Here is a 19,575-nt window from a genome sequence, read left to right on the forward strand (position 1 = left end):
TGGTTGAAATAAACTTGATTATCTTCCTATTATGGCCATAGCCACAATTTCCTTCCTGTATTGTCGTTATATGATTTTAATATATTGTCATTACATGATTATATGTAATCTCTCATTATCTTCCTTGAAATGCTGTGTTTATAAATAAATTGTCAAAGAATCAAATCTCAATAATAAGGAGAAATCTAACAACTATGGAAAATCATATAATGACAATATACATGGAACGATATAATAACAATACATGAAAGTAATTACAGCAATGATAGGAAGGTAATCGAAGCCATGATAGGAAGATAATCATATTTGTTTCAATCATAATTATCTTCCAAGAATCAGATGCTATATTGGAAGGAGTTCAAACTTGTTTTTAGCAATATTGCCATGATTGCCTTCTATGACAACATGACAATGGCTGGGTGTATTGACCGAGTATTAATTAAGGCACCATCATAACTGAGGCAATTGCCAACTCATGCATGCAAGTACCTGCTGTACACGCCACATGACTCATAAAGCTTATGAATAGCTCAATTCGGTTGAGAAACTTTATAGTAGTGTGACACATTTCATATGGACGGCGTACCTTGGTAACTTGATAGAGAAGGCAGTGGGCTGCTCAGAGGTTTTAAATTCCACCCGGGGCTTCTTTCCGCCCAATAACTAGGTGAGAGAGAGACTTGGCCATTCTTTTCCATTGTCTACATTCTTTTTTATTTATTTTTAAGAAAGCCCTCCAGGTTTGCTCTTTGAAGAGGGATATTGTATGAAACGAAAATATGTACGTTTATCAATGTCATTAGATTTATATAGTACAAATATAATGATATTTTCGATTTTTTAAGCAATGATGATGTTATCTTTCTTACTATATGCCCAATACTAGAATTGCATCTGCGCAAGAAGAGTTGTTAATATTCATTTCACCAGCAAAAGTTGTTCACGTAGCAAGATCCATTAGTCAGGCATGGGTCCCTCATTCGAATCCTATGCGCCTTTTTCAATGCTTATTACAAGTGTTAGACTACAAATAGAGTTTGTATAATAATTTAATGAAATTGAAAGGAGTCTTTAAGAAAACACGAGTGCAGGTTGTGAACTCTATTGAGAGAAATGGATGAACTACGACAAGCAGACTCCTTTAACCCTCCATAAACGTAAGGCATTGTCATGAATTTTTTTATTATAAATACACTTTATTTTTAGTAGATACATGGACTAATATTCAGCCTCAATTAATTAGTACAAAAGGTGTATAAACTAATCTATTACGAAAAAACTTAATTGTAATCATGGTCATCCATCTTAAACAAACAACATGCGTCTGTCAAGATTGAGTAGCATATATATATTGCAACTGAAGCTTCCAAATAAAATCCAGAATTAATGACGGAGATCGCTGGAGAGAATTCTTAGAAGAGCTAGAGAAACTTCTGTGAATCTTTTAAATTTACCATATAATCTAAAAAGAAGTAACAACAATTACTAAGCACTTGCAATTAAATAGTGCATATGCAGTGACGGTAATGAAATCAGTTTGTTCGACTCGTATTATGGAGCCCGGCCGAATTGAATGGATGATCAGTTTTTTTTCTTCTTTGTTGGTAGAAACCATGGAGGTCTAAAAGTTTCTTCCCCAAGTTAAAACCCTAGCCCTTTAGCTTTGGAAGATTGATGCGGCTAGCTACAATGCAGTACAATAAAAGTGCCGATCACGAGGTGACATGGGTAGGTGAACTCATATTCCAAATAGTTATGAGGCTTGGATGAGCTGTTCTCATTAGAGCAAGGGTTCTCCAAACTCGGGACGACAGTAGTCTTCCAAGCTGCACTTATTAACACCCCATCCAGGACTATACAAATAAATAGACGACAAGCTTCTAACGTATTATCCGTGTCATATCCTATGTGATGGCGATCAAGACAATGCATCGAGGTTGGGCCTAGATATAGTTGAAAGAATACTTCATTGCCTTCTGGTTTCAAGAAGCGTCAATTTCCAAACTTAGATGAGCTCCCTTATGCTACAAAGCATTAAGTCCCTTAAATGCACCTGCACCACGTCAACCAACTTTTTACAGTCTATCTGCGTCCATATTTATGCTAGTATGCAGTGCTATCAATCGAGTCTCGCTTTTCCCGTGTATTTATGGACACCAACTCCCCGTGCCACTCTTCACAGCGACTCGACTCCTTTAATTCCTCTCTCTTGCTCCTCCCTCTTTGTGGGCTTTGAGTTGGTCGCGATGGAGAGTGGGAGGAAAGGGAAGGGCCTTCTCATGTATTTCCTGTTAATGGGGCTGGTTTCTCATGAAGTGGTCACACCCGTTGTGTGCAGGAGCCTCGAGAAGTTTGCTGACCAGAAGAACTACTACTCTCCTGATCCACATGCACCGAGCCATCCCAGACGTAAACTCTTCTTCCTTTCCTCTGATCCTCTATAGCTTTAGCTAACAGTGTAATAACACAGCATGGTTGACATTCTTACAGACTCACACAGGACTCCTTCTTGCGGAACACCGCCGCACGGCGGGACGCCGACGCCGACGCCGACGCCAACACCAACACCAACACCATCCCATGGAGGTGGTGGCCACTCCAATCCGCCATCTGGTGGTGGGTACTCCAATCCGCCATCTGGTGGTGGGTACTCCAATCCACCGCCTGCACCGATCGTCGACGCCCCTCCTTCCCCTCCCCTGGTTCCTATCGTCCCTCCAACTCCATTTACTCCGGTGAGCCCCACGCCTCCGGCGCCGCCGTTTATTCCGAATCCAAATATCCCGCCATTCTTCACTGGCACATGCGAGTAAGTCGCCTGAACTTGGTCACAAGGCGCTTGGTACATTCTTCTGAATCTTTCACCTACGTTGAAATCACCACCCACCCCAAAAACTTAAGGCTAATAGGATGAGATAAATTTATTTATATATTTTATTTTTTTTTACACTTCTTCTCTAGGCCGAATTTTTTTTTAATAGATGAGCTCAATATGTAATTTCTTTTTTTAATAATGGGGTTAAACTTTAATACCATGTTGAAATTACCACTTATCCCAAAAACTTAAGCTAATAGTATAAGATAGGTTTATTTATATATTTTATAATTTTTTACTATCTAAGTCGTTACGTTACATGCATTCAGCTTCTGGAGGACGCACCCAGCAGCAATATGGGGCCTCTTTGGTTACTGGGTCCCCGTCGGCCAATTCTTCGGGTTGCCATCTACTTCGATGTTTGGGAGGAACCTGAGCTTACCGGAGGCACTGGCGAACACTCGCAAGGATGGCTTCGGAGCTCTCCTCCGCGAAGGGACGGCTTCTCTTCTCAACTCCATGGTGAACCGGAGGTTTCCCCTGACGACGCAGCAAGTGACGGACGCTTTTGCCGCTGCTGCAGCGTCCAACAAGGCTGCTGCAGCCCAAGCCCAGCTCTTCAAGAAGGCTAATGAGGGCCATCTCAAGCACAATTAGTAGCGCCTCCTGATATTTTCCTTCAATGGTGCATGCGTTTTCGCTGTAGTCTCGTGTAATGAGCTTGAGTAGTGTGTATGACTGATGATCTTCTTTGTGTGTGTTGTCTTGTGTCAAAGCTTCGTAATTTCAAATGTAGTGCGATGTTGTGGGGAGTGGAAATGGCATTAAAGATGAAACATGAGCATATGTTGCAGTGGACCGAACTCGGTTAATTTTCGGATATCAGGCTTAGAACAAGTCTATGCAAATTTAGGCAGCTCAAATAAGGTGATGATGCCCCAACCCGCTGTTAGTACAAAGTTCAGAGTTATGCCTTCAAGACCAGATCTGATTGCAATGAAGTGGCGTGAATTTTTCCCATAAAGCTATTTCGTTCGTTCAAGGTCCAACAGAGATTAACTCGAGGCCATTTCCATTCATTTCCAGCCCTAGTTGGTAGGTAGGAAACCATGAATGTAATCGGCGAAAGGAGACCACACTTGAATGTCAGTATCAACCATGCCGAATAAAATAGACCTCTTAATAGAACCTCGCCAAATCATGGCAGTCTAACGTTGCCTCGGAAGTGCGGCCAGATCCAGTTCCTTGAGGAATGGACGGACTTCTTGCTGTGTAGTGTTCTCAAATCAGAACAATCAATGCGCCTTAATAGCACTTCACAGTGACAATTAATCGGATTCAAGTCAGCATTGTGCTGAACCAACCATCCCCTGCCCGGAAACATTTAAGGGATACAGCAGGCACAGAGATAGCCTTCCGGCCAATCCTAAACAGGGCTCTAGTTGCCCCGGTTGATTTGGCTACACCAAGTTCTCGCTTGAATCAGTTGCATACGTATAACACTTGTTGGGAAAGGTATCAAAGGGGAAGCAGTGTACATGGATTTTAACCATTTGCATCTTTTCGTTCATCATCTTATAAATTGTTCAAACAAAAAAAAGAAAAAGGGAGGAAACGATGCTCCAAGTTCACCTAGGTCTTTATGATTTTGTTGGAACCTATCTGATCTAAGTCTGAATTGAAAAACCAAGAGCTTGTTTGGTAATGTTTTCATTTTCTGTTCAAGAAGAAAATGAACCAAATTAGATATCATGTACGTTGAAAACTATTTGTTCTTCAAATTTTTTTGTAAAATAGATTTTGCTACTATGCCTTTTTTGTTGTTTTTAATAGAATGAAATAAACGAAACAAACCATCAATTGATGAAAGATATTATGAGAAAATAATAGGCTAATGTTGACAATCGATTTTCTATATTTATTTTTTATTTCTAATTTAGTCCAAATTCCACGTGAGCGATAACCTTCCAAAATTCAATCTTGTTGCTAAAAATTCGATTTTTTTCGAGTGCTAACCATGTACGAGATGTGCTTCAACGTCTTGATTAACCACCATTTTCATGATCCTCCACCACAATGGCTCACTATAAAAATATGAATTTTTTCTTTTGAGAAGATAAAATATAATTATTTTTTATTTCTTTATCTCAAATAAAATAAAAGAAGAAGAAAAAGAAAAAGAAAGAAAAAAAATAAAAAAAATAAAAGAAAGGATGAAAGAAGATAAAAGAAGAAGAACAAAAAGAAAGAAAGGAACTATGGGAGGAGGGGCGAAGTAGGGATGGTGTCCACGGTCCACCCAAACATTTGACCGGAACCACTGCAAGAACGGGGATGGACCAGTAATATTGGATTTCCATTACGTGAGGCGGTGCGGCCCTGGTGCCTGGTTTGGCGTCAAGACCGTGTCCTTGCCTACGACTTGGAAGGTGTGCTTGATGTTTACCCTCCGTCTTTCCACGTTCCTTCCAATGTTAGAATGTCACATCAAGCCAACCGTTTTCGAAGGCAACCTAAAACGCGTATCTGCCATGAACCTGTTTGAGTTTTTTCCACATACTAATCTGAGAGTACACTTCAAGCACTTTAGCTGACATCCAGAACACAACCTTACATCTGTTACATCAAATCAAATAATTTAATCTCCAATTTACAGGCAAAATACTTCATAATAGTTTTGGATCTTACCTTTCCGTGAAAAAAAAAACTGTCATTTTTTTTTTGGCGTGTGGAGTGAATTGAAAGTTGGGCAGCAGTCCATGTTTCCAACCTGCTAGCGTTTGGTGTCTTGGTACCTCCGAACCAGAGCCGTTACTTTATCTTTATTAATTAATTCAGCTACAAATCAACGTGCTTTCTAAGTTCCAATCCAAAGAAGAAAGCAATCATACTCTTAGAATGAGTTGCAGCATCTGCCATGTGCCATCCGTGGGCGTGTCCCTAAATACGGTCAGATCCTCTCCATCTAAGCCCACCATTTCCGGAGATTAGATGCGGCAAATCCAACCTTAACCTAGGATTTTCCCCAAGCATGAGCCACAAACCAAGGACCTCCTGCAATTGCGCCACCAAAATAGAAGGTATTCCTACTCACAAATCGTCAGACTAATTAAGCAAAGGAAGTTAATCCAGCGGTCTTCATTTCTTTTTTAAATAACCGAATTTATAACAGATCTCTCTTATTTATAAAATATTAAATTAATATTTTTTGAATAAACTATTTTTTATTTTTTTTGGTACAATAGTTGCTTATGTTAATCAAGCATGAATACAACCAACTGAATCAAGATACAACATATGGCATAAAGATGGGATACAATATTTAGTCCATATCTATTAAACCTTATGGTACTCGTTGTAACTTTGGACACCAAAGGTAGTCCATAAAACATAAAAAAGTCATTCTAGAATTGGATTAGATTAATAAAATCTGAAATTATAAAATAGCTGATTAAGAAGAAAAAAAAGGGGATAAAAAAGAAAAACAAAAGGAGGAGAGACCCAAGGGAGAGAGACCGTTGAGAGCATCCCGTGTGGCCGTACATACACGTGTGGAAATTTCCGGCACCGCGTCGCCGAGCCTGCGCTTTAAATTCCTTCCCCTCTCTCCTCTTCCTCTCCTCAACCCCAACTAAGGAGAGGGAGGAAAGGGTCTGGTTCGCGCTCTCTCGGGACTCGATTCCGCAGCTACGCCTACGCCCTCTCGCCTCGGATTCCCATCATTTATCGGCCCCTGTCCCCGGAGAAATCCTACCCGTCTTCTCCGGCCATCTCTTCTCGCACCCGTAAGAGCTCCTTTCTCTCGGATTCATGCCCCATTTTTAGGTTTTCTTGACCTTATTTAGACAATTAATTTTCAGATTAGATCTCATGTTGCCGTGATTCTTCTACTGCTTTTGAGTCTTTTTGTTCTTAGATTTTCGGATAATTCGGTAGAAAATAGTAATTTTAACCTGGCTGCTTGGATTCTCGCCTCCATCTCCTTTAGATCCGGCGAGGGGAGGAGGAAAGAAAGGTTTTGTAGCGTTCGATCTCTTTTTGCGAGGTTTCTTGCTATATTTTCTTTGAAAGGGCTCTTTTTGTTTGAGGAGATGGGATCTTTGGCTTGAATTCGGTCAGATCTGATTGGTATGAATGGGAGGAACGAAATCTTTGTCCTAAAAAGGAAATAAGGAATCGGATCTGATCGCATTGCCTTCTATTTACTTACTGTTGTAAAGAATGGAAGTCTGACTGTTGTGTGGCAATGTTGTTTCCATGCTGCGCTCATGCTCTGAGAGTTTCCCCTAAGATTTCTCAATTAGATATTTGTGGTTGGTCAATCTAATCAGTGGGGTCTCATTTTTTTCATATTCCAGACGCATAATAAAAATTGGTACTTGCTCTTACTTGAGAAATTACAAGAAGACCAATTGAGGGTTGATCTGGACTCAAGTGCCCTCATTGCCTTCAATATTCTTAGTTCTATATTAAGATAAAAGATGAAGAAATTCCTTGCTAACTAAAGCATTCTTAGATCTATATGAAGATACTCTTCAAGAACTGTTTAATTCCTGAAAAAAAGCATCCTGGGTTTGCTGGCTTATTCTTACCCATTTAACTATTTCATCATTCCTTATTATTAAAAATTTTGCCTTTTCTTTGCTGCAAATGTAATAGTGCCTCTTGATATTGCTGATCCGCTTGCAAAACAAACAATTTCAATTTCGCTTTCTTTTTTTTTCTTTTGGTTTGCAGTATTGATATAGGAAAAGGAAAGAGGACAGATGGCATCATATGAGCCCAAGAACATCCTCATCACTGGGGCAGCTGGCTTCATTGCATCGCATGTCGCCAACCGCCTCATCCGAAACTACCCTGAGTACAAGATTGTGGTTCTCGACAAGCTCGACTACTGCTCGAACCTTAAAAACCTCAATCCATCCCGCTCCTCTCCCAATTTCAAGTTCGTCAAGGGTGACATTGGCAGTGTCGACCTCGTCAACTACCTCCTCATCACTGAGTCCATTGATACCATCATGCATTTTGCCGCCCAGACCCATGTCGACAATTCCTTTGGCAACTCATTTGAGTTCACCAAGAATAATATCTATGGAACCCACGTTCTCCTTGAGGCTTGCAAGGTCACTGGTCAGATCAGGAGGTTTATCCATGTTAGTACTGATGAGGTTTATGGAGAGACCGATGAGGATGCTGTGGTTGGAAATCATGAGGCATCTCAGCTCCTTCCAACAAACCCATATTCAGCGACAAAAGCTGGGGCGGAGATGCTTGTTATGGCTTATGGAAGGTCATATGGTCTGCCAGTGATAACTACCCGAGGAAACAATGTGTACGGGCCAAATCAATTTCCAGAGAAGCTCATTCCAAAATTTATCCTTTTGGCTATGAGAGGGCTGCCACTTCCGATTCATGGTGATGGTTCTAATGTTCGAAGCTATCTATATTGCGAGGATGTTGCTGAGGCTTTTGAAGTTATTCTTCACAAAGGAGAGGTTGGGCATGTTTATAATATTGGGACTAAGAAAGAGAGGAGAGTGATTGATGTAGCAATGGATGTCTGTAAACTTTGCTCACTGGACCCAGATACAGTTATCAAGTTTGTAGAGAACAGGCCCTTCAATGACCAGAGGTACTTTTTGGATGATCAGAAACTGAAGAACTTGGGTTGGTCAGAGCGGACCCCTTGGGAAGAAGGGCTGAAGAAGACAATGGAGTGGTACACAAGCAACCCTGGTTGGTGGGGGGATGTGTCTGGTGCTCTTGTGCCTCATCCAAGGATGCTGATGATGCCTGGGATTGAAAGATATATTGATGGGTCCGAAGAGGTGAAGGGCATGGTTTCTCAGTTTACCAATAATCAGAGCAGGATGGTGGTTCCTGTTTCAAAGGGTATTAGTGGCTCTCCTCGGAAGCATTCTTTGAAGTTCTTGATATATGGCAGGACTGGATGGATTGGAGGCCTTCTAGGAAAGATTTGCGAGAAGCAAGGGATACCATTTGAGTATGGAAGAGGACGTCTCGAAGAGCGCTCTCAGCTCATTCTGGATATTCAGAATGTGAAGCCAACTCATGTTTTCAATGCTGCTGGTGTGACTGGCAGACCAAATGTTGACTGGTGCGAATCTCACAAGACAGAGACAATTCGCACCAATGTTGTGGGCACTTTGACCCTAGCAGATGTTTGCAGGGAGCATGGCTTGTTATTGATGAATTATGCTACTGGGTGTATATTCGAGTATGATGCTGGACACCCTCAAGGATCGGGTATTGGATTCAAGGAGGAAGATAAACCAAACTTTACTGGCTCTTTCTATTCGAAGACTAAGGCAATGGTAACTTCTTGCTTTCTGTCAACGAAAATGTCTTTTTACCTACTCTATTATGAAAACTCTAGAACTTAAAAGCTGATATGTTCATTATGTTGTTGCAAAATGCAGGTTGAGGAGCTTTTGAAAGAATATGAAAATGTCTGCACTCTTAGAGTTCGAATGCCAATATCTTCTGACCTCAGCAATCCTCGCAACTTCATTACAAAAATAACTCGTTACAGCAAAGTGGTGAACATTCCGAACAGCATGACAATCTTAGATGAGCTTCTTCCCATATCAGTTGAGATGGCCAAAAGAAATTGCAGGGGCATATGGAACTTTACTAATCCTGGTGCTGTAAGCCATAATGAGATCCTGGAGATGTACAAAAAATATATGGATCCTAGTTTTGCATGGGTCAACTTTACTCTGGAAGAGCAGGCCAAAGTCATTGTTGCACCTCGAAGCAACAATGAGATGGACGCTTCAAAATTGAAGAGTGAGTTTCCCGAGTTGCTCTCCATCAAGGAGTCTCTTATCAAGTATGTTTTTGAACCCAACAGGAAGGTCCTTGCTGATTGAGAAGCTAGTTGAAGCTCTCAGTTACTCTAGATTTCATGATCAGAAATTAGGACCTTAATCTTCATCCCTTGATTGGCAGCTGCAGCCACCATATGATAGTATGATTATCATCCTAAGTTCTTGTAGGTTGTAGCAAAATTCTTGTTTCACTTTCGGTTCCCAGCTATGGCTTGTTTATGATGAGGTGAATATTTTGTCATCTAAATTTGGATTGTTTAAGACATACATTCCGTTAACGAATCCTCCTATTAAATTCTCCTAATTCAGCTGCCATATAATTTATTAGATTCTCCTTGTGAAGCCTGTTATTGTTTAAGACATACATTCCGTTAATGAATCCTCCTATTGGTTTAAGATTCAAATGTCGTAGATGTTGCAAAGATTCTTCTGTTGCATGTACAATCTATTATGGGTTGCATCTATCCTTTAAAGTACCTTCTTATATGGGAAAAAGTAGGTTCAAATATATGGATAGGTAGATTAAGTATGATATTAATGGGCTGGGGGTGGGTATTATATTTTACTAATATTGTCCGTATGGTGAGTGACCGTGTTGAATGGAGGTCATCTTGTGTCGATAGGACGTTGTACTTAATGGGCGACCAGCCAAGTTTGATGTATTTAGAAAGAACTTGAACTTTCCAAGAGATACCTAGGAGGGATTTTAGGGTGGGATGACTGAAGAATATTAAATTTCATAAAACATTTTGGGATTGGTCTTCTTATTTATTTATTCTACTCTGGGTTTGCTCATACTTCATGAAAAAATGTCTTTGTTGGAAAATTTTCAGACTAGGTTTACCATAGAATAAGAAAGTGTAATTTATGGTTGCGGATAGTGTAGTTTAAGGGATAATTAATTCAAGTTTTGATTAAGCATGAATACCTCGTAGTGCAAATTATTGTTATGTTTTGCTTTCTCTTAATATGTTGTTGTTTCTGAGGTTTAACGTTTAATCTGTTCGCAAATACTCCGACCAAATGCTATATTTAAGTAGCTCTTGAGCCGTCTATAGATTCTTATAAATGACCATTCCTACATGACGTTAAATTGTTCTAAAGTTAGTAAATTTCATGTCCTATGCTACTAGTGGTTAGCTTAGGGATGATTGAGGGTGCATTTTGATGTACTACAATGAGTCGTATTTCATAACTTCACATTATGCTTTTTAAGACTGGGTAATTATTTATGGAACAAAAAATTAAATCCCTGGAATAACGGAACAGGAAATTCTACTTTGAAAAAAAAAAGAATTCGAAAATTTTTGTTTTTCTTTCCTTGTCATGTCAAATTTTTCCAATTTTGTGTCTTTTGTATATGTCAAAGTGGACAAGTCCTAAAATATTGAACTTTCAAAATTCTACGAATTTTAAGCTAGGACAGGATAAGATCATGGTTTTGGAACCAAAACCTCCAAATGCAACTGTTATGCATTACAGCCATAGAAACTTTCACTCCCTATCTCTTAACAATATATATATGTATATGTATATAAGGAAAAAGTGGGATGTTGGTTCGGTTGGCCACTTCTGCAGACTAGCCCAGGACTGTCAATCTGTTTAAGAATCATTGCTTTCTTTGAAAAAAATAATAATTACAGACATGCTTCTTCCTCATTGTGCCAGATCATTGATTTTTCATAAACATTTTTAACATTTGCAGATTTGACAAAGATTTGAAATAGGTTTATTGGATCATGATTTTAGAAATAATAGATTGCTTGTCATCAGTAATTTCATAGAACTGGAAAGTATTTCATCCAGACATTTAGAAGATCAATTTGCCACTCATCGATGCATGTTCCGCCAAGGTTGAATTAGATAAGAAAACTTGGGAAGTAATACTCATTCACGCAGGGTAGTCTAACTTGAACATGCCAAAATTAAAGGCTAACTTGGTAAGTGAGACAGCTTTAGTGTCTCATAGGCTGACTGCTCTGTTAACTACACCTACGGAGCTACAGAACACCACGGGGGTGATGATTTTTTGCCTTTGGAGTGTAAGAGAATGAACACAGGAGGGCTGCAATGTAGCATCGATTATTATTTGCATGGTTATAACTGGCCATTGATGTAACTTACTGGTTGATGGGGGATCAACATACCCATTTCATTTTATGCTCTGTTGCTTTTTTAACATTCAATTACTGTGACTATGGGAAACTATGTTGATGCATGAAAGCTTGATGACTGTGTCAAGCTTAAACATAGTATCTAACATTGCAACAGTGATGACAAGTTTGCAAGCTGGAGTGACGACTGCTGATTATTTTGATGGCTGAATCATCTTAGAGTAGTTGTTCTAATCAGTTACTTCGATCTTTCACATATTGTGGTAACAAAAGTTGTTCTTGCTTTAGAGCAAAGTATTCAGTTTATGCAATTACAATGTCACTTCTGACAATTTAAACATGAAGCTCTACTACACTGAAGGTCAGTTTAAAGTCGATAGACAATACTAGTATGGCCTGCAAAAGAACCATAGTGTTCGGCCAATTAAAATGAGACTGACAGAATGTTCACTTTGAAATCACACTCTAAAAAAGATTTCACTTGGAATACTCAACTAAGTATTGCAATATTTATGGTGTTTAGGTCATGCCAAATAGCAAGGTGGATGATAAGGGTAGCATACGTTACCATCATTTTGTGATATATCATAGCTATAGAGAATCATCTGGTGGCTATAGAGAAGCAACCTAGATTGCGTTCAAATATCCAAAGATTTGGTATTGAATTTGAATGTCCAACTTACATTTGAGATTAATGTTTTATTCTGAAATTTTGGGCATTTTTTGAGCTGCAACTTATTGATTTTATGTGAAGGGCCCCTGCTTATCATCCTTTTTAGCTAGTCTGTGATGTGGGAGAATTCTTTGAAAAGATATGATTTCTGGGACTCGCCTCATAGGCATTCGTATGCTAGTCTGAAGCAAAAACACCTGTGTCGCAGTTGTTGATGGGACTAAACTGGAATAGCTTTTCGTTTGCTTGATACTGTTTTATTGCACTATGCCTATATATTCCAAGTTGGTAATATATTTAATCGAAACCTTAATATTGTTATCCAGATTTTGTTCTTGTGATTTACTTTTAAATAGCATATTTGTTGTTGTTTTGAAAAAGAAGGGTGATTGCATGGCCCCCTTCTAGTCAGCTCTAATCGAACATTGGCATTTATTCTACCTTCAGTAGAAGGTTAAAATTATTCTCAATAACTCAGGGATAGCTCTTTGCTCTTTGAGCATGCCCCACAAAACCATGGTACAACTCTGGAAGCTTTAAAGAGTTTTAGAATTTCAATTTTATCTAGAATTAAATCGTGGTTTCCATCTCAGATAAAAGGTTTAATCTATTTTCCTCCCATATACCTTTTAAATGGATTTTCAAGAGAACTTGTAGAAGTGGGCGTTTTATTCAAACCTTCCATACTCGTTTATTTTTGTCCGTTAGCCACCGTCAGCATAAAAAGCGAAATTCAGAAACCTTTTGTAAGTCTAGAAAAGCTCTAGAGGTTACATCTGATTGATTTGATTACTTGTTCCCTCCATCCTGATATTGCGTTTGGGTTAGGGTGGAGAGATAGATTTGAAAGGATGGAAGGTCTTTGTCCATCATTTAGCTCAATTTTTTTTTTAAAAATAATAAATAAAAAAATCCATCCTAATCCATTAATGTATTTATTTTTTTAATTAAAAGTATGCAAAGATGGGCGGAGCAAGAATAAGTTCCTACATTGATAAAAATTATATCTTATTTATTTTTTTACAAAACTCTAACATTTTTTTATTTTTTATTAATATTTACTATTTTTAAGACTATTTATAAAATTACTTAACTATTTAAATTAAATTATAAATTAATTAAATATTTATATAATTAATATATAAATAAATTAAAGCATATATAATTAATTTATAAAAAATATTTATTAAATTAAATTAAATTATAATGAAATATATATATATATATATATATATATATATAATGTTTTATAATTACTAATTATAAATATTATAAGCTCATATATTATCCTCCTACTTAGGTATAGATAATTGTTATACATTGATACTAATAATATATTTTTACCAAAAGATAGTTTAGTAAAAAATGCTTTTTCTCATTTCTTTTGTACCAAATAGATGAAAAAATTATTCTCATCAATTTTTTCATATTTCACCAAATACATGAGAGAATTGATAAAAGATCCATCCATTTTTTTTCTCATCCATCCTTCGTATCAAACAAAAGATTAAAATAAATAATGGATTTAATTTTAAAGATATTGCTTAACAATTGGGCCGGTAGCTTGTGCTCAAGGACGAGGTTTCATATAATTTTGATGGATGTGATATGATCATCGTAATATCATGTGTTTGCGATTATTTAGACTGTAATAGGACAATTCCGTAAGTTCACTGTGTTCATGGATCTAATCAACTTGGAAATTCTTAGAAACCAAATTCCTGGTTACATTTTGCTGAGATATCTCAAATGATTAGGAATTGACAAGAAGTATCACAAAAGCCAAAATGAGATGGCTCATCTTCAAGCGGCAGTACTGACATTTCATTCAGGAGTGATGGCTTGAAAGACTGAAAAGAGTCCCATCCAGTAGTTCTAATGGTGTTACATTTAATTTATGGGATAAGAGTGCAAACCCAATTGGATTAGCTCCATTCATGACTGAAATGCTTCTTCCAGCAGTAGTTTCAAATTTGTAAAAGACAAGATAAACCTGTGTTCTAAATGGTGAAGACCTCTCTTTCTCTCTCTCATATCACAAGCACGCCAATCTTTCCTAGCTGGCCTCCACTGACATCACCTACTCTTCACAAAGAGCACATCGCCATGAAGCTGACAGGCTTGAAGCCACCTCAAAGGATCCATGGCTTTATTCTTGACATGTGATGTGGTAGGTAAACATTTTATTTAAAAACTAGGAGTAGGACCCTTGTTAGAGCAATGCCTTCTGGTTATTAATGACAATGTAGTTAATATTGTGTTTATTGACTAGGGAGCAACCTCGAAGTATGTCTTTTTGCTAATTAAGAGCTGGTCCCTAGTCAGTCACATACACATGGTATGCTAACTAAAAGGATGAGAGAAATAATCAAATTGATTTCACTCAAACAATGAAAAAGTTGAAAAAAGTATAATTTACAAGATGACTATTGTTATTTTCTTTACATTCCAACTCTTGTTACGTAAAGAAAGTTAAGTTTTCGAAACTAATTCTCAGATCTTACACCATATTGCTCATGTAAAAGATCTTTATTATGTGACTATGAGACTAGGTAGGCAGCCCATAAGGAGAAATTTCATTTAGAAGCCACATATTAAGCAACAAAATGTCTCTTAGGTTTTGTAAATATTTCACGCATGTACTGCTTGAAGGGCGTACGGAAGTTCAAATATTCTGATTTTTTTTTTCTTGTTATTTTATTAAAGGGATCAATGTACAAGCATGAAACTTATTTCAATATCTTGATAATAAGTGCTATTATTTATTGATTTTATTGGATGTGTCCGTATTCATATAATATGACTCGCCCGCTTTAGTAAAAAAAAAAAAAGCGCAACAAGCCATATTTGGCAAATTGTAACGGGCTAATGTGCTGGCTGGCTCTCAATGATAAAACTGGAAATCAAAAGGCAGTTAATTTGCAAGAACAGCTTTATATAAATAGATTAGATCTTTAGTAATTAGATTTTGAGGTGAAGGGAAACATGTTAGGGTATCAGCCGTTTCATAGGTAGAATTGGAGATTAGAGAATGCCAACACTATTTTTCAAGGTATTTTTGAGGGGTTAACCATTGCTCCAAATCTACTGCACATGTATTGCTTTTCCTCCATTGCGTCTTATCTTTCCTTTAGCATACATCACTGTCGATGCCTTTATGAATATGATAGAAAACACTAAGAAGGCTGTCCTTTAATTAAGAGGATAGGCAACTAGCAGATACATTGTCTACCACGTTTTACCTAGCGAATAACTGATGTGGGACTAAACACACGCCTGCACGGGTCCTCACATACTCCCTCCGTTTAAGTTCTGACGTCCTCGTCAGGCTAAGGGTTTATATCTATTCAAAACTAATCATAAATACTACGATCGGCCCGTGGTCAGCCCTAATGGATCCATATTGCAGTGTCCCCTAGTCCACATAGGTTATGGGTCGGGTCCGCTCTGATATCATTTGTAACAACCCAGGACCTCATCCAAAATGGCTAGCCGAAAGGTATTATTTGGGTTCCTTGATCATATATAAGTACCCAAGATCTATCCAACGAATAACCGATGTGGGACTAAACACATGCCTGCACGGATCCTCACAAAGAAAAAGTATTCGACTCCTCCACTTTCATTGCTAAGACACAACATGGTCACTGTCAACTCCCTGGTTCAGATTTGGGCAAGGAAAAGCTACTACAGCATCCTGTTGCACAGATACCTGCAGCAGTAGAACCAGCTAACTAAGCTATACCCACTCATACAACTAAAATCCACAACCTGACAAGGACCATACATCATGGGTGATTTACAAGATTAAAATACCCTGTACAAAAGTAACATCAGCAGCACTGCTTAGTGTCAAAACAGCACCCAGTCACCCTATGCAATCAGCCATGTATCCCAGGTAAGTGCAGCCAGATTTAAGAGGTATAGCAGGGTCCCCTACTGCAATCAAATGGTGAGCAAGAACAGCTGTCTGCCCTTTGAACATACTCTTGGCTTTCCTAAGGAAAAGAGAGCCGAGCATATTCAGAGCAGTGGAAAAGACAGAGAGATGTAGAAAACCATAAAGGCAACCCAACCAGCCAGTAGCAGACGTAAGGAAACATTAACTCTCCCAAGCCATCAGGGGAGTTAAAAGCGAAACTACTGGCCAAGCACAACATACTGCCTTGAAAAAGTGCACATGACTGGATGGCCCCTTTTGTGGCAAGGATTTCTCTGAAAGAACCAAGCGGATGTTTCTTACTCACTTCGCTAGCTTGTTTTTTTTTTTTTTTTTGACTTTATTGGCTGCATTCATGCATGTGTCGCGTGAGGCGCCGTTGTACCAAAAAGAAAGTTTAATTAAGTACCAATGATGGCGAGCACTGACCCGGAACATATTGATTTAGAACCCAGATAAAGAGATCTGAATGGTGTATATGATGGTTAGTGCACTTACTATGAGTACAAACTGATGTGATGACAAAATAGGGTCCAATTTTAGTGCTACACATTGCCCCTTAAGTCGAAAATGTAGCTTTAATACCATTGCCCAATGACAAGTTTCCAATTGAGGCTAATATATATCCTCATTGCAGTATTTAGCCAATCGAAATAGGTTCGGTGCTGGAAGTGGTTGTGGCATTTTCTTTTTTTGGTTGAAAAAATGGGGCATGGCTATGTGCATAGGTGGTTGGCACCCTTGAATGCAAAAATTTTTGTGGGTAAACCCTAGTTTGCAAGGAATCGTTTGTGAGGATTAATTGTTGCTTCAGCATTGCATTTGCTCTTGACTAGGTGGAAATGTGTATGATTGGACTTTATAGGTGCCACAATAATATCTAGATCCTTCCTTAATTGGATGGAGCATATTCATTAAATTATTGCTCGACACAATGATACATTGATGCTCCAATGGCAAATCAGCTATATGCAAGACGAAGAAACACGACGACCCACTTGATTTTGTCTGTTTATTGACTATGATCTGTAAAACAAAGTTTTATGCCATGAGAACCCATATTATAAGTTATAACATCATTTGAGGCAATATTCTATGTCTATTGATAAAAACAAGCCACATGCTTCATAGTCAGGGCCATTCAGGGCCACCAGTTTTGTGATACTTTCTTTTGAAACAGGATGCAAATAGAGCTGTTTGTTTTGATATGAGTTATTGTAGAATTGTTCTTCCGGGAATAAAGATTGATTGCCAAGACATAAGTTATGCAGTGAGGAAGAAAATCCTAAGCATGAAGGCATACAATTAGGCAAAATATTACTAAAGGATTCAATGATCAAAGGTGGATGGCAGTGTTTGATGGCAACTTTGCTGTTTGATCATTTTAGGTTTTAAAATCAATATAGACAGATGCAAGGTGGTGTTACCTCCTTTAAAACACTTCTTTCAATTACGAGAACAAGCAACTTGTGAAAGCGAAGGCAACAAATTTGATCTTACAGCAATGAATGACATAATGCCATGTAATTTTAAAAGAATATCATACAGCATTTTACAGCTAGAAAGTAGTATTTAGAACAATAAAATTGGTCGATTTGCAAGGAGTTTTGGTACAATTGACATTATAAGAATTCTTGGATGGCTATATTTTGTTGCTTGAGCAGCTTAATTATTTGTTATTCAAACATTTGGTCTTACATTTTTACTTCTTGAGAACTTGGATGGGTTAAATGTCCAGTTCAGATTGGGTGAGAGTAGGATTCAAATCTAGGTTGTAGTATCAGTGACTTCACCGAGCCAATTAGCACCCTCATTGTCCTTATTGTGTCAAGTCACAATTTTGTAATACAAAGAATAATATTACCTCATACAAAGAATAAAACTCCTTAGAATATGAATACTATTTTGTATATTGAAGCAAATTAATTTGTATAAAAAATTCTTTAGGGCATCGATTACATGCACATGAAAGTTTCTTTGAGCCCATCAATTGTAGCTTGGCAGCTTCATAGTTAATTATCTCTGCATCAAATTTTGTGAGGTATGGAAATCTCACTCATGATGTCTATTAGGAGAATTTTTCATATCCTTAAAACGGGAGGTCAAAATATTACTCTTTATAAAATATAACTAAATGCTAACATTCCATTATATCAAGGCAACAAAAATTGTATGGTTCATTTTTCATTTTCAGCATTTAAATCTTCTTAGTAACTTGCACAGCTTCCCACAATCAGAAAATTTCTCCATTTATTCAAGTCCAAGAAATGATGCAATTCGCGAGATTGAGTTTAACTTTCAAGCACAATCGAGACAAATAATCCATGGACAATTATTAGCCATAATTCATTTACGATGGGATAAGATGCAATAGAAGCTGTCCACTTGGTCTCCCTCTCAAGACCCAAAGGTTAAAAATAAATTCCAGAATCGAGACTTGAGCTATTACCCTTAGATCTTAACCACAAATATAGCAAGGTGTTTCCTACCCCTCCCTCAAGTTGCCATCCTCCCATCTTAGGATTAAATTCCAAGTTTGATTCACCCTCGTATCATCAATAATAGTGGGTGGCTGCTAATCTAAGAACTCATTTTGTTCCTCGAAAAGAGAGAAGGAAAAGTATGGTCAACAAAAAAATAGAGAAATGCCTTATATTTAGTTGGAGTTTTTAAAGAAGAGGTGAAAAATGGTTTTTCTATAAGAATAAGCGCACATTTTATGAAAAGGAAAAATTTATATTAGATATGAAAAAGTTCAATTTCTAAAAATTAAGATAATTTTTAAAAAATATTTTTAAACTTTTAGATAAAATAAAATAATTTTTTTAATTAACGCATAACATATATTTTATATAATTTTTCTATAAATAATAGATACTTAAATAAACATAAACTATTTTACAATATGCCACTTTTTTATAATCAATTAAATATATAAATATTATTTTTTTAAGTATTATATACTGACACATCAGCTTTTTATATATATATATATATATTAGTAAAAAAAATTCTTGCAAGCATGGAGGAGCGTTTGGGTGTCATTTTCGCAATTTTGTCGGTGGACAAGCCCACAATTTTGCCAAATTTCAGGGGGCAATCTGGAAACCTGGTGCTTTTTGCGTCGAAGGCTCTCTCCACAATTTTTTTTTTTTTTTTTTTTTTATTTTTTAGCAAAAAAA

General features: G+C 37.5%; 2 protein-coding genes across 2 annotated transcripts; both read left to right on the plus strand.

Moving 5' to 3' along the window:
• Positions 1-2,132: 2,132 nt before the first annotated feature.
• On the plus strand, positions 2,133-3,684 carry LOC120112298 (uncharacterized). Its single transcript, XM_039131143.2, has 3 exons — positions 2,133-2,409; positions 2,491-2,809; positions 3,145-3,684. Exons 1-3 carry the CDS (start codon positions 2,247-2,249, stop codon positions 3,470-3,472), a joined length of 810 nt encoding a protein of 269 aa, XP_038987071.1. The 5' UTR covers positions 2,133-2,246; the 3' UTR covers positions 3,473-3,684.
• A 2,543-nt stretch (positions 3,685-6,227) lies between these two features.
• Positions 6,228-9,970, plus strand: LOC120107327 (trifunctional UDP-glucose 4,6-dehydratase/UDP-4-keto-6-deoxy-D-glucose 3,5-epimerase/UDP-4-keto-L-rhamnose-reductase RHM1). Its single transcript, XM_039120560.2, has 3 exons — positions 6,228-6,600; positions 7,553-9,150; positions 9,256-9,970. Exons 2-3 carry the CDS (start codon positions 7,582-7,584, stop codon positions 9,706-9,708), a joined length of 2,022 nt encoding a protein of 673 aa, XP_038976488.1. The 5' UTR covers positions 6,228-6,600; positions 7,553-7,581; the 3' UTR covers positions 9,709-9,970.
• The last annotated feature ends 9,605 nt before the right edge of the window (positions 9,971-19,575 follow it).

The sequence above is a fragment of the Phoenix dactylifera genome, chromosome 9, assembly GCF_051530095.1.
Source record: "Phoenix dactylifera cultivar Ajwa chromosome 9, Ajwa_hap1_PhDact_Kaust_v1.1, whole genome shotgun sequence".
In the NCBI taxonomy this organism is placed as follows: Eukaryota; Viridiplantae; Streptophyta; class Magnoliopsida; order Arecales; family Arecaceae; genus Phoenix; species Phoenix dactylifera.

What these genes read in the sequence shown, in the direction of transcription:
- LOC120112298 (XM_039131143.2), top strand. Translation starts at nt 2,247, where the DNA reads ATGGAGAGTGGGAGGAAAGGGAAGGGCCTTCTCATGTATTTCCTGTTA. An exon ending in TGCACCGAGCCATCCCAGAC is followed by an intron (nt 2,410 to 2,490) that starts GTAAACTCTTCT and finishes ACATTCTTACAG; the next exon opens with ACTCACACAGGACTCCTTCT. An exon ending in TTCTTCACTGGCACATGCGA is followed by an intron (nt 2,810 to 3,144) that starts GTAAGTCGCCTG and finishes ACATGCATTCAG; the next exon opens with CTTCTGGAGGACGCACCCAG.
- LOC120107327 (XM_039120560.2), top strand. Translation starts at nt 7,582, where the DNA reads ATGGCATCATATGAGCCCAAGAACATCCTCATCACTGGGGCAGCTGGC. An exon ending in ATTCGAAGACTAAGGCAATG is followed by an intron (nt 9,151 to 9,255) that starts GTAACTTCTTGC and finishes TGCAAAATGCAG; the next exon opens with GTTGAGGAGCTTTTGAAAGA.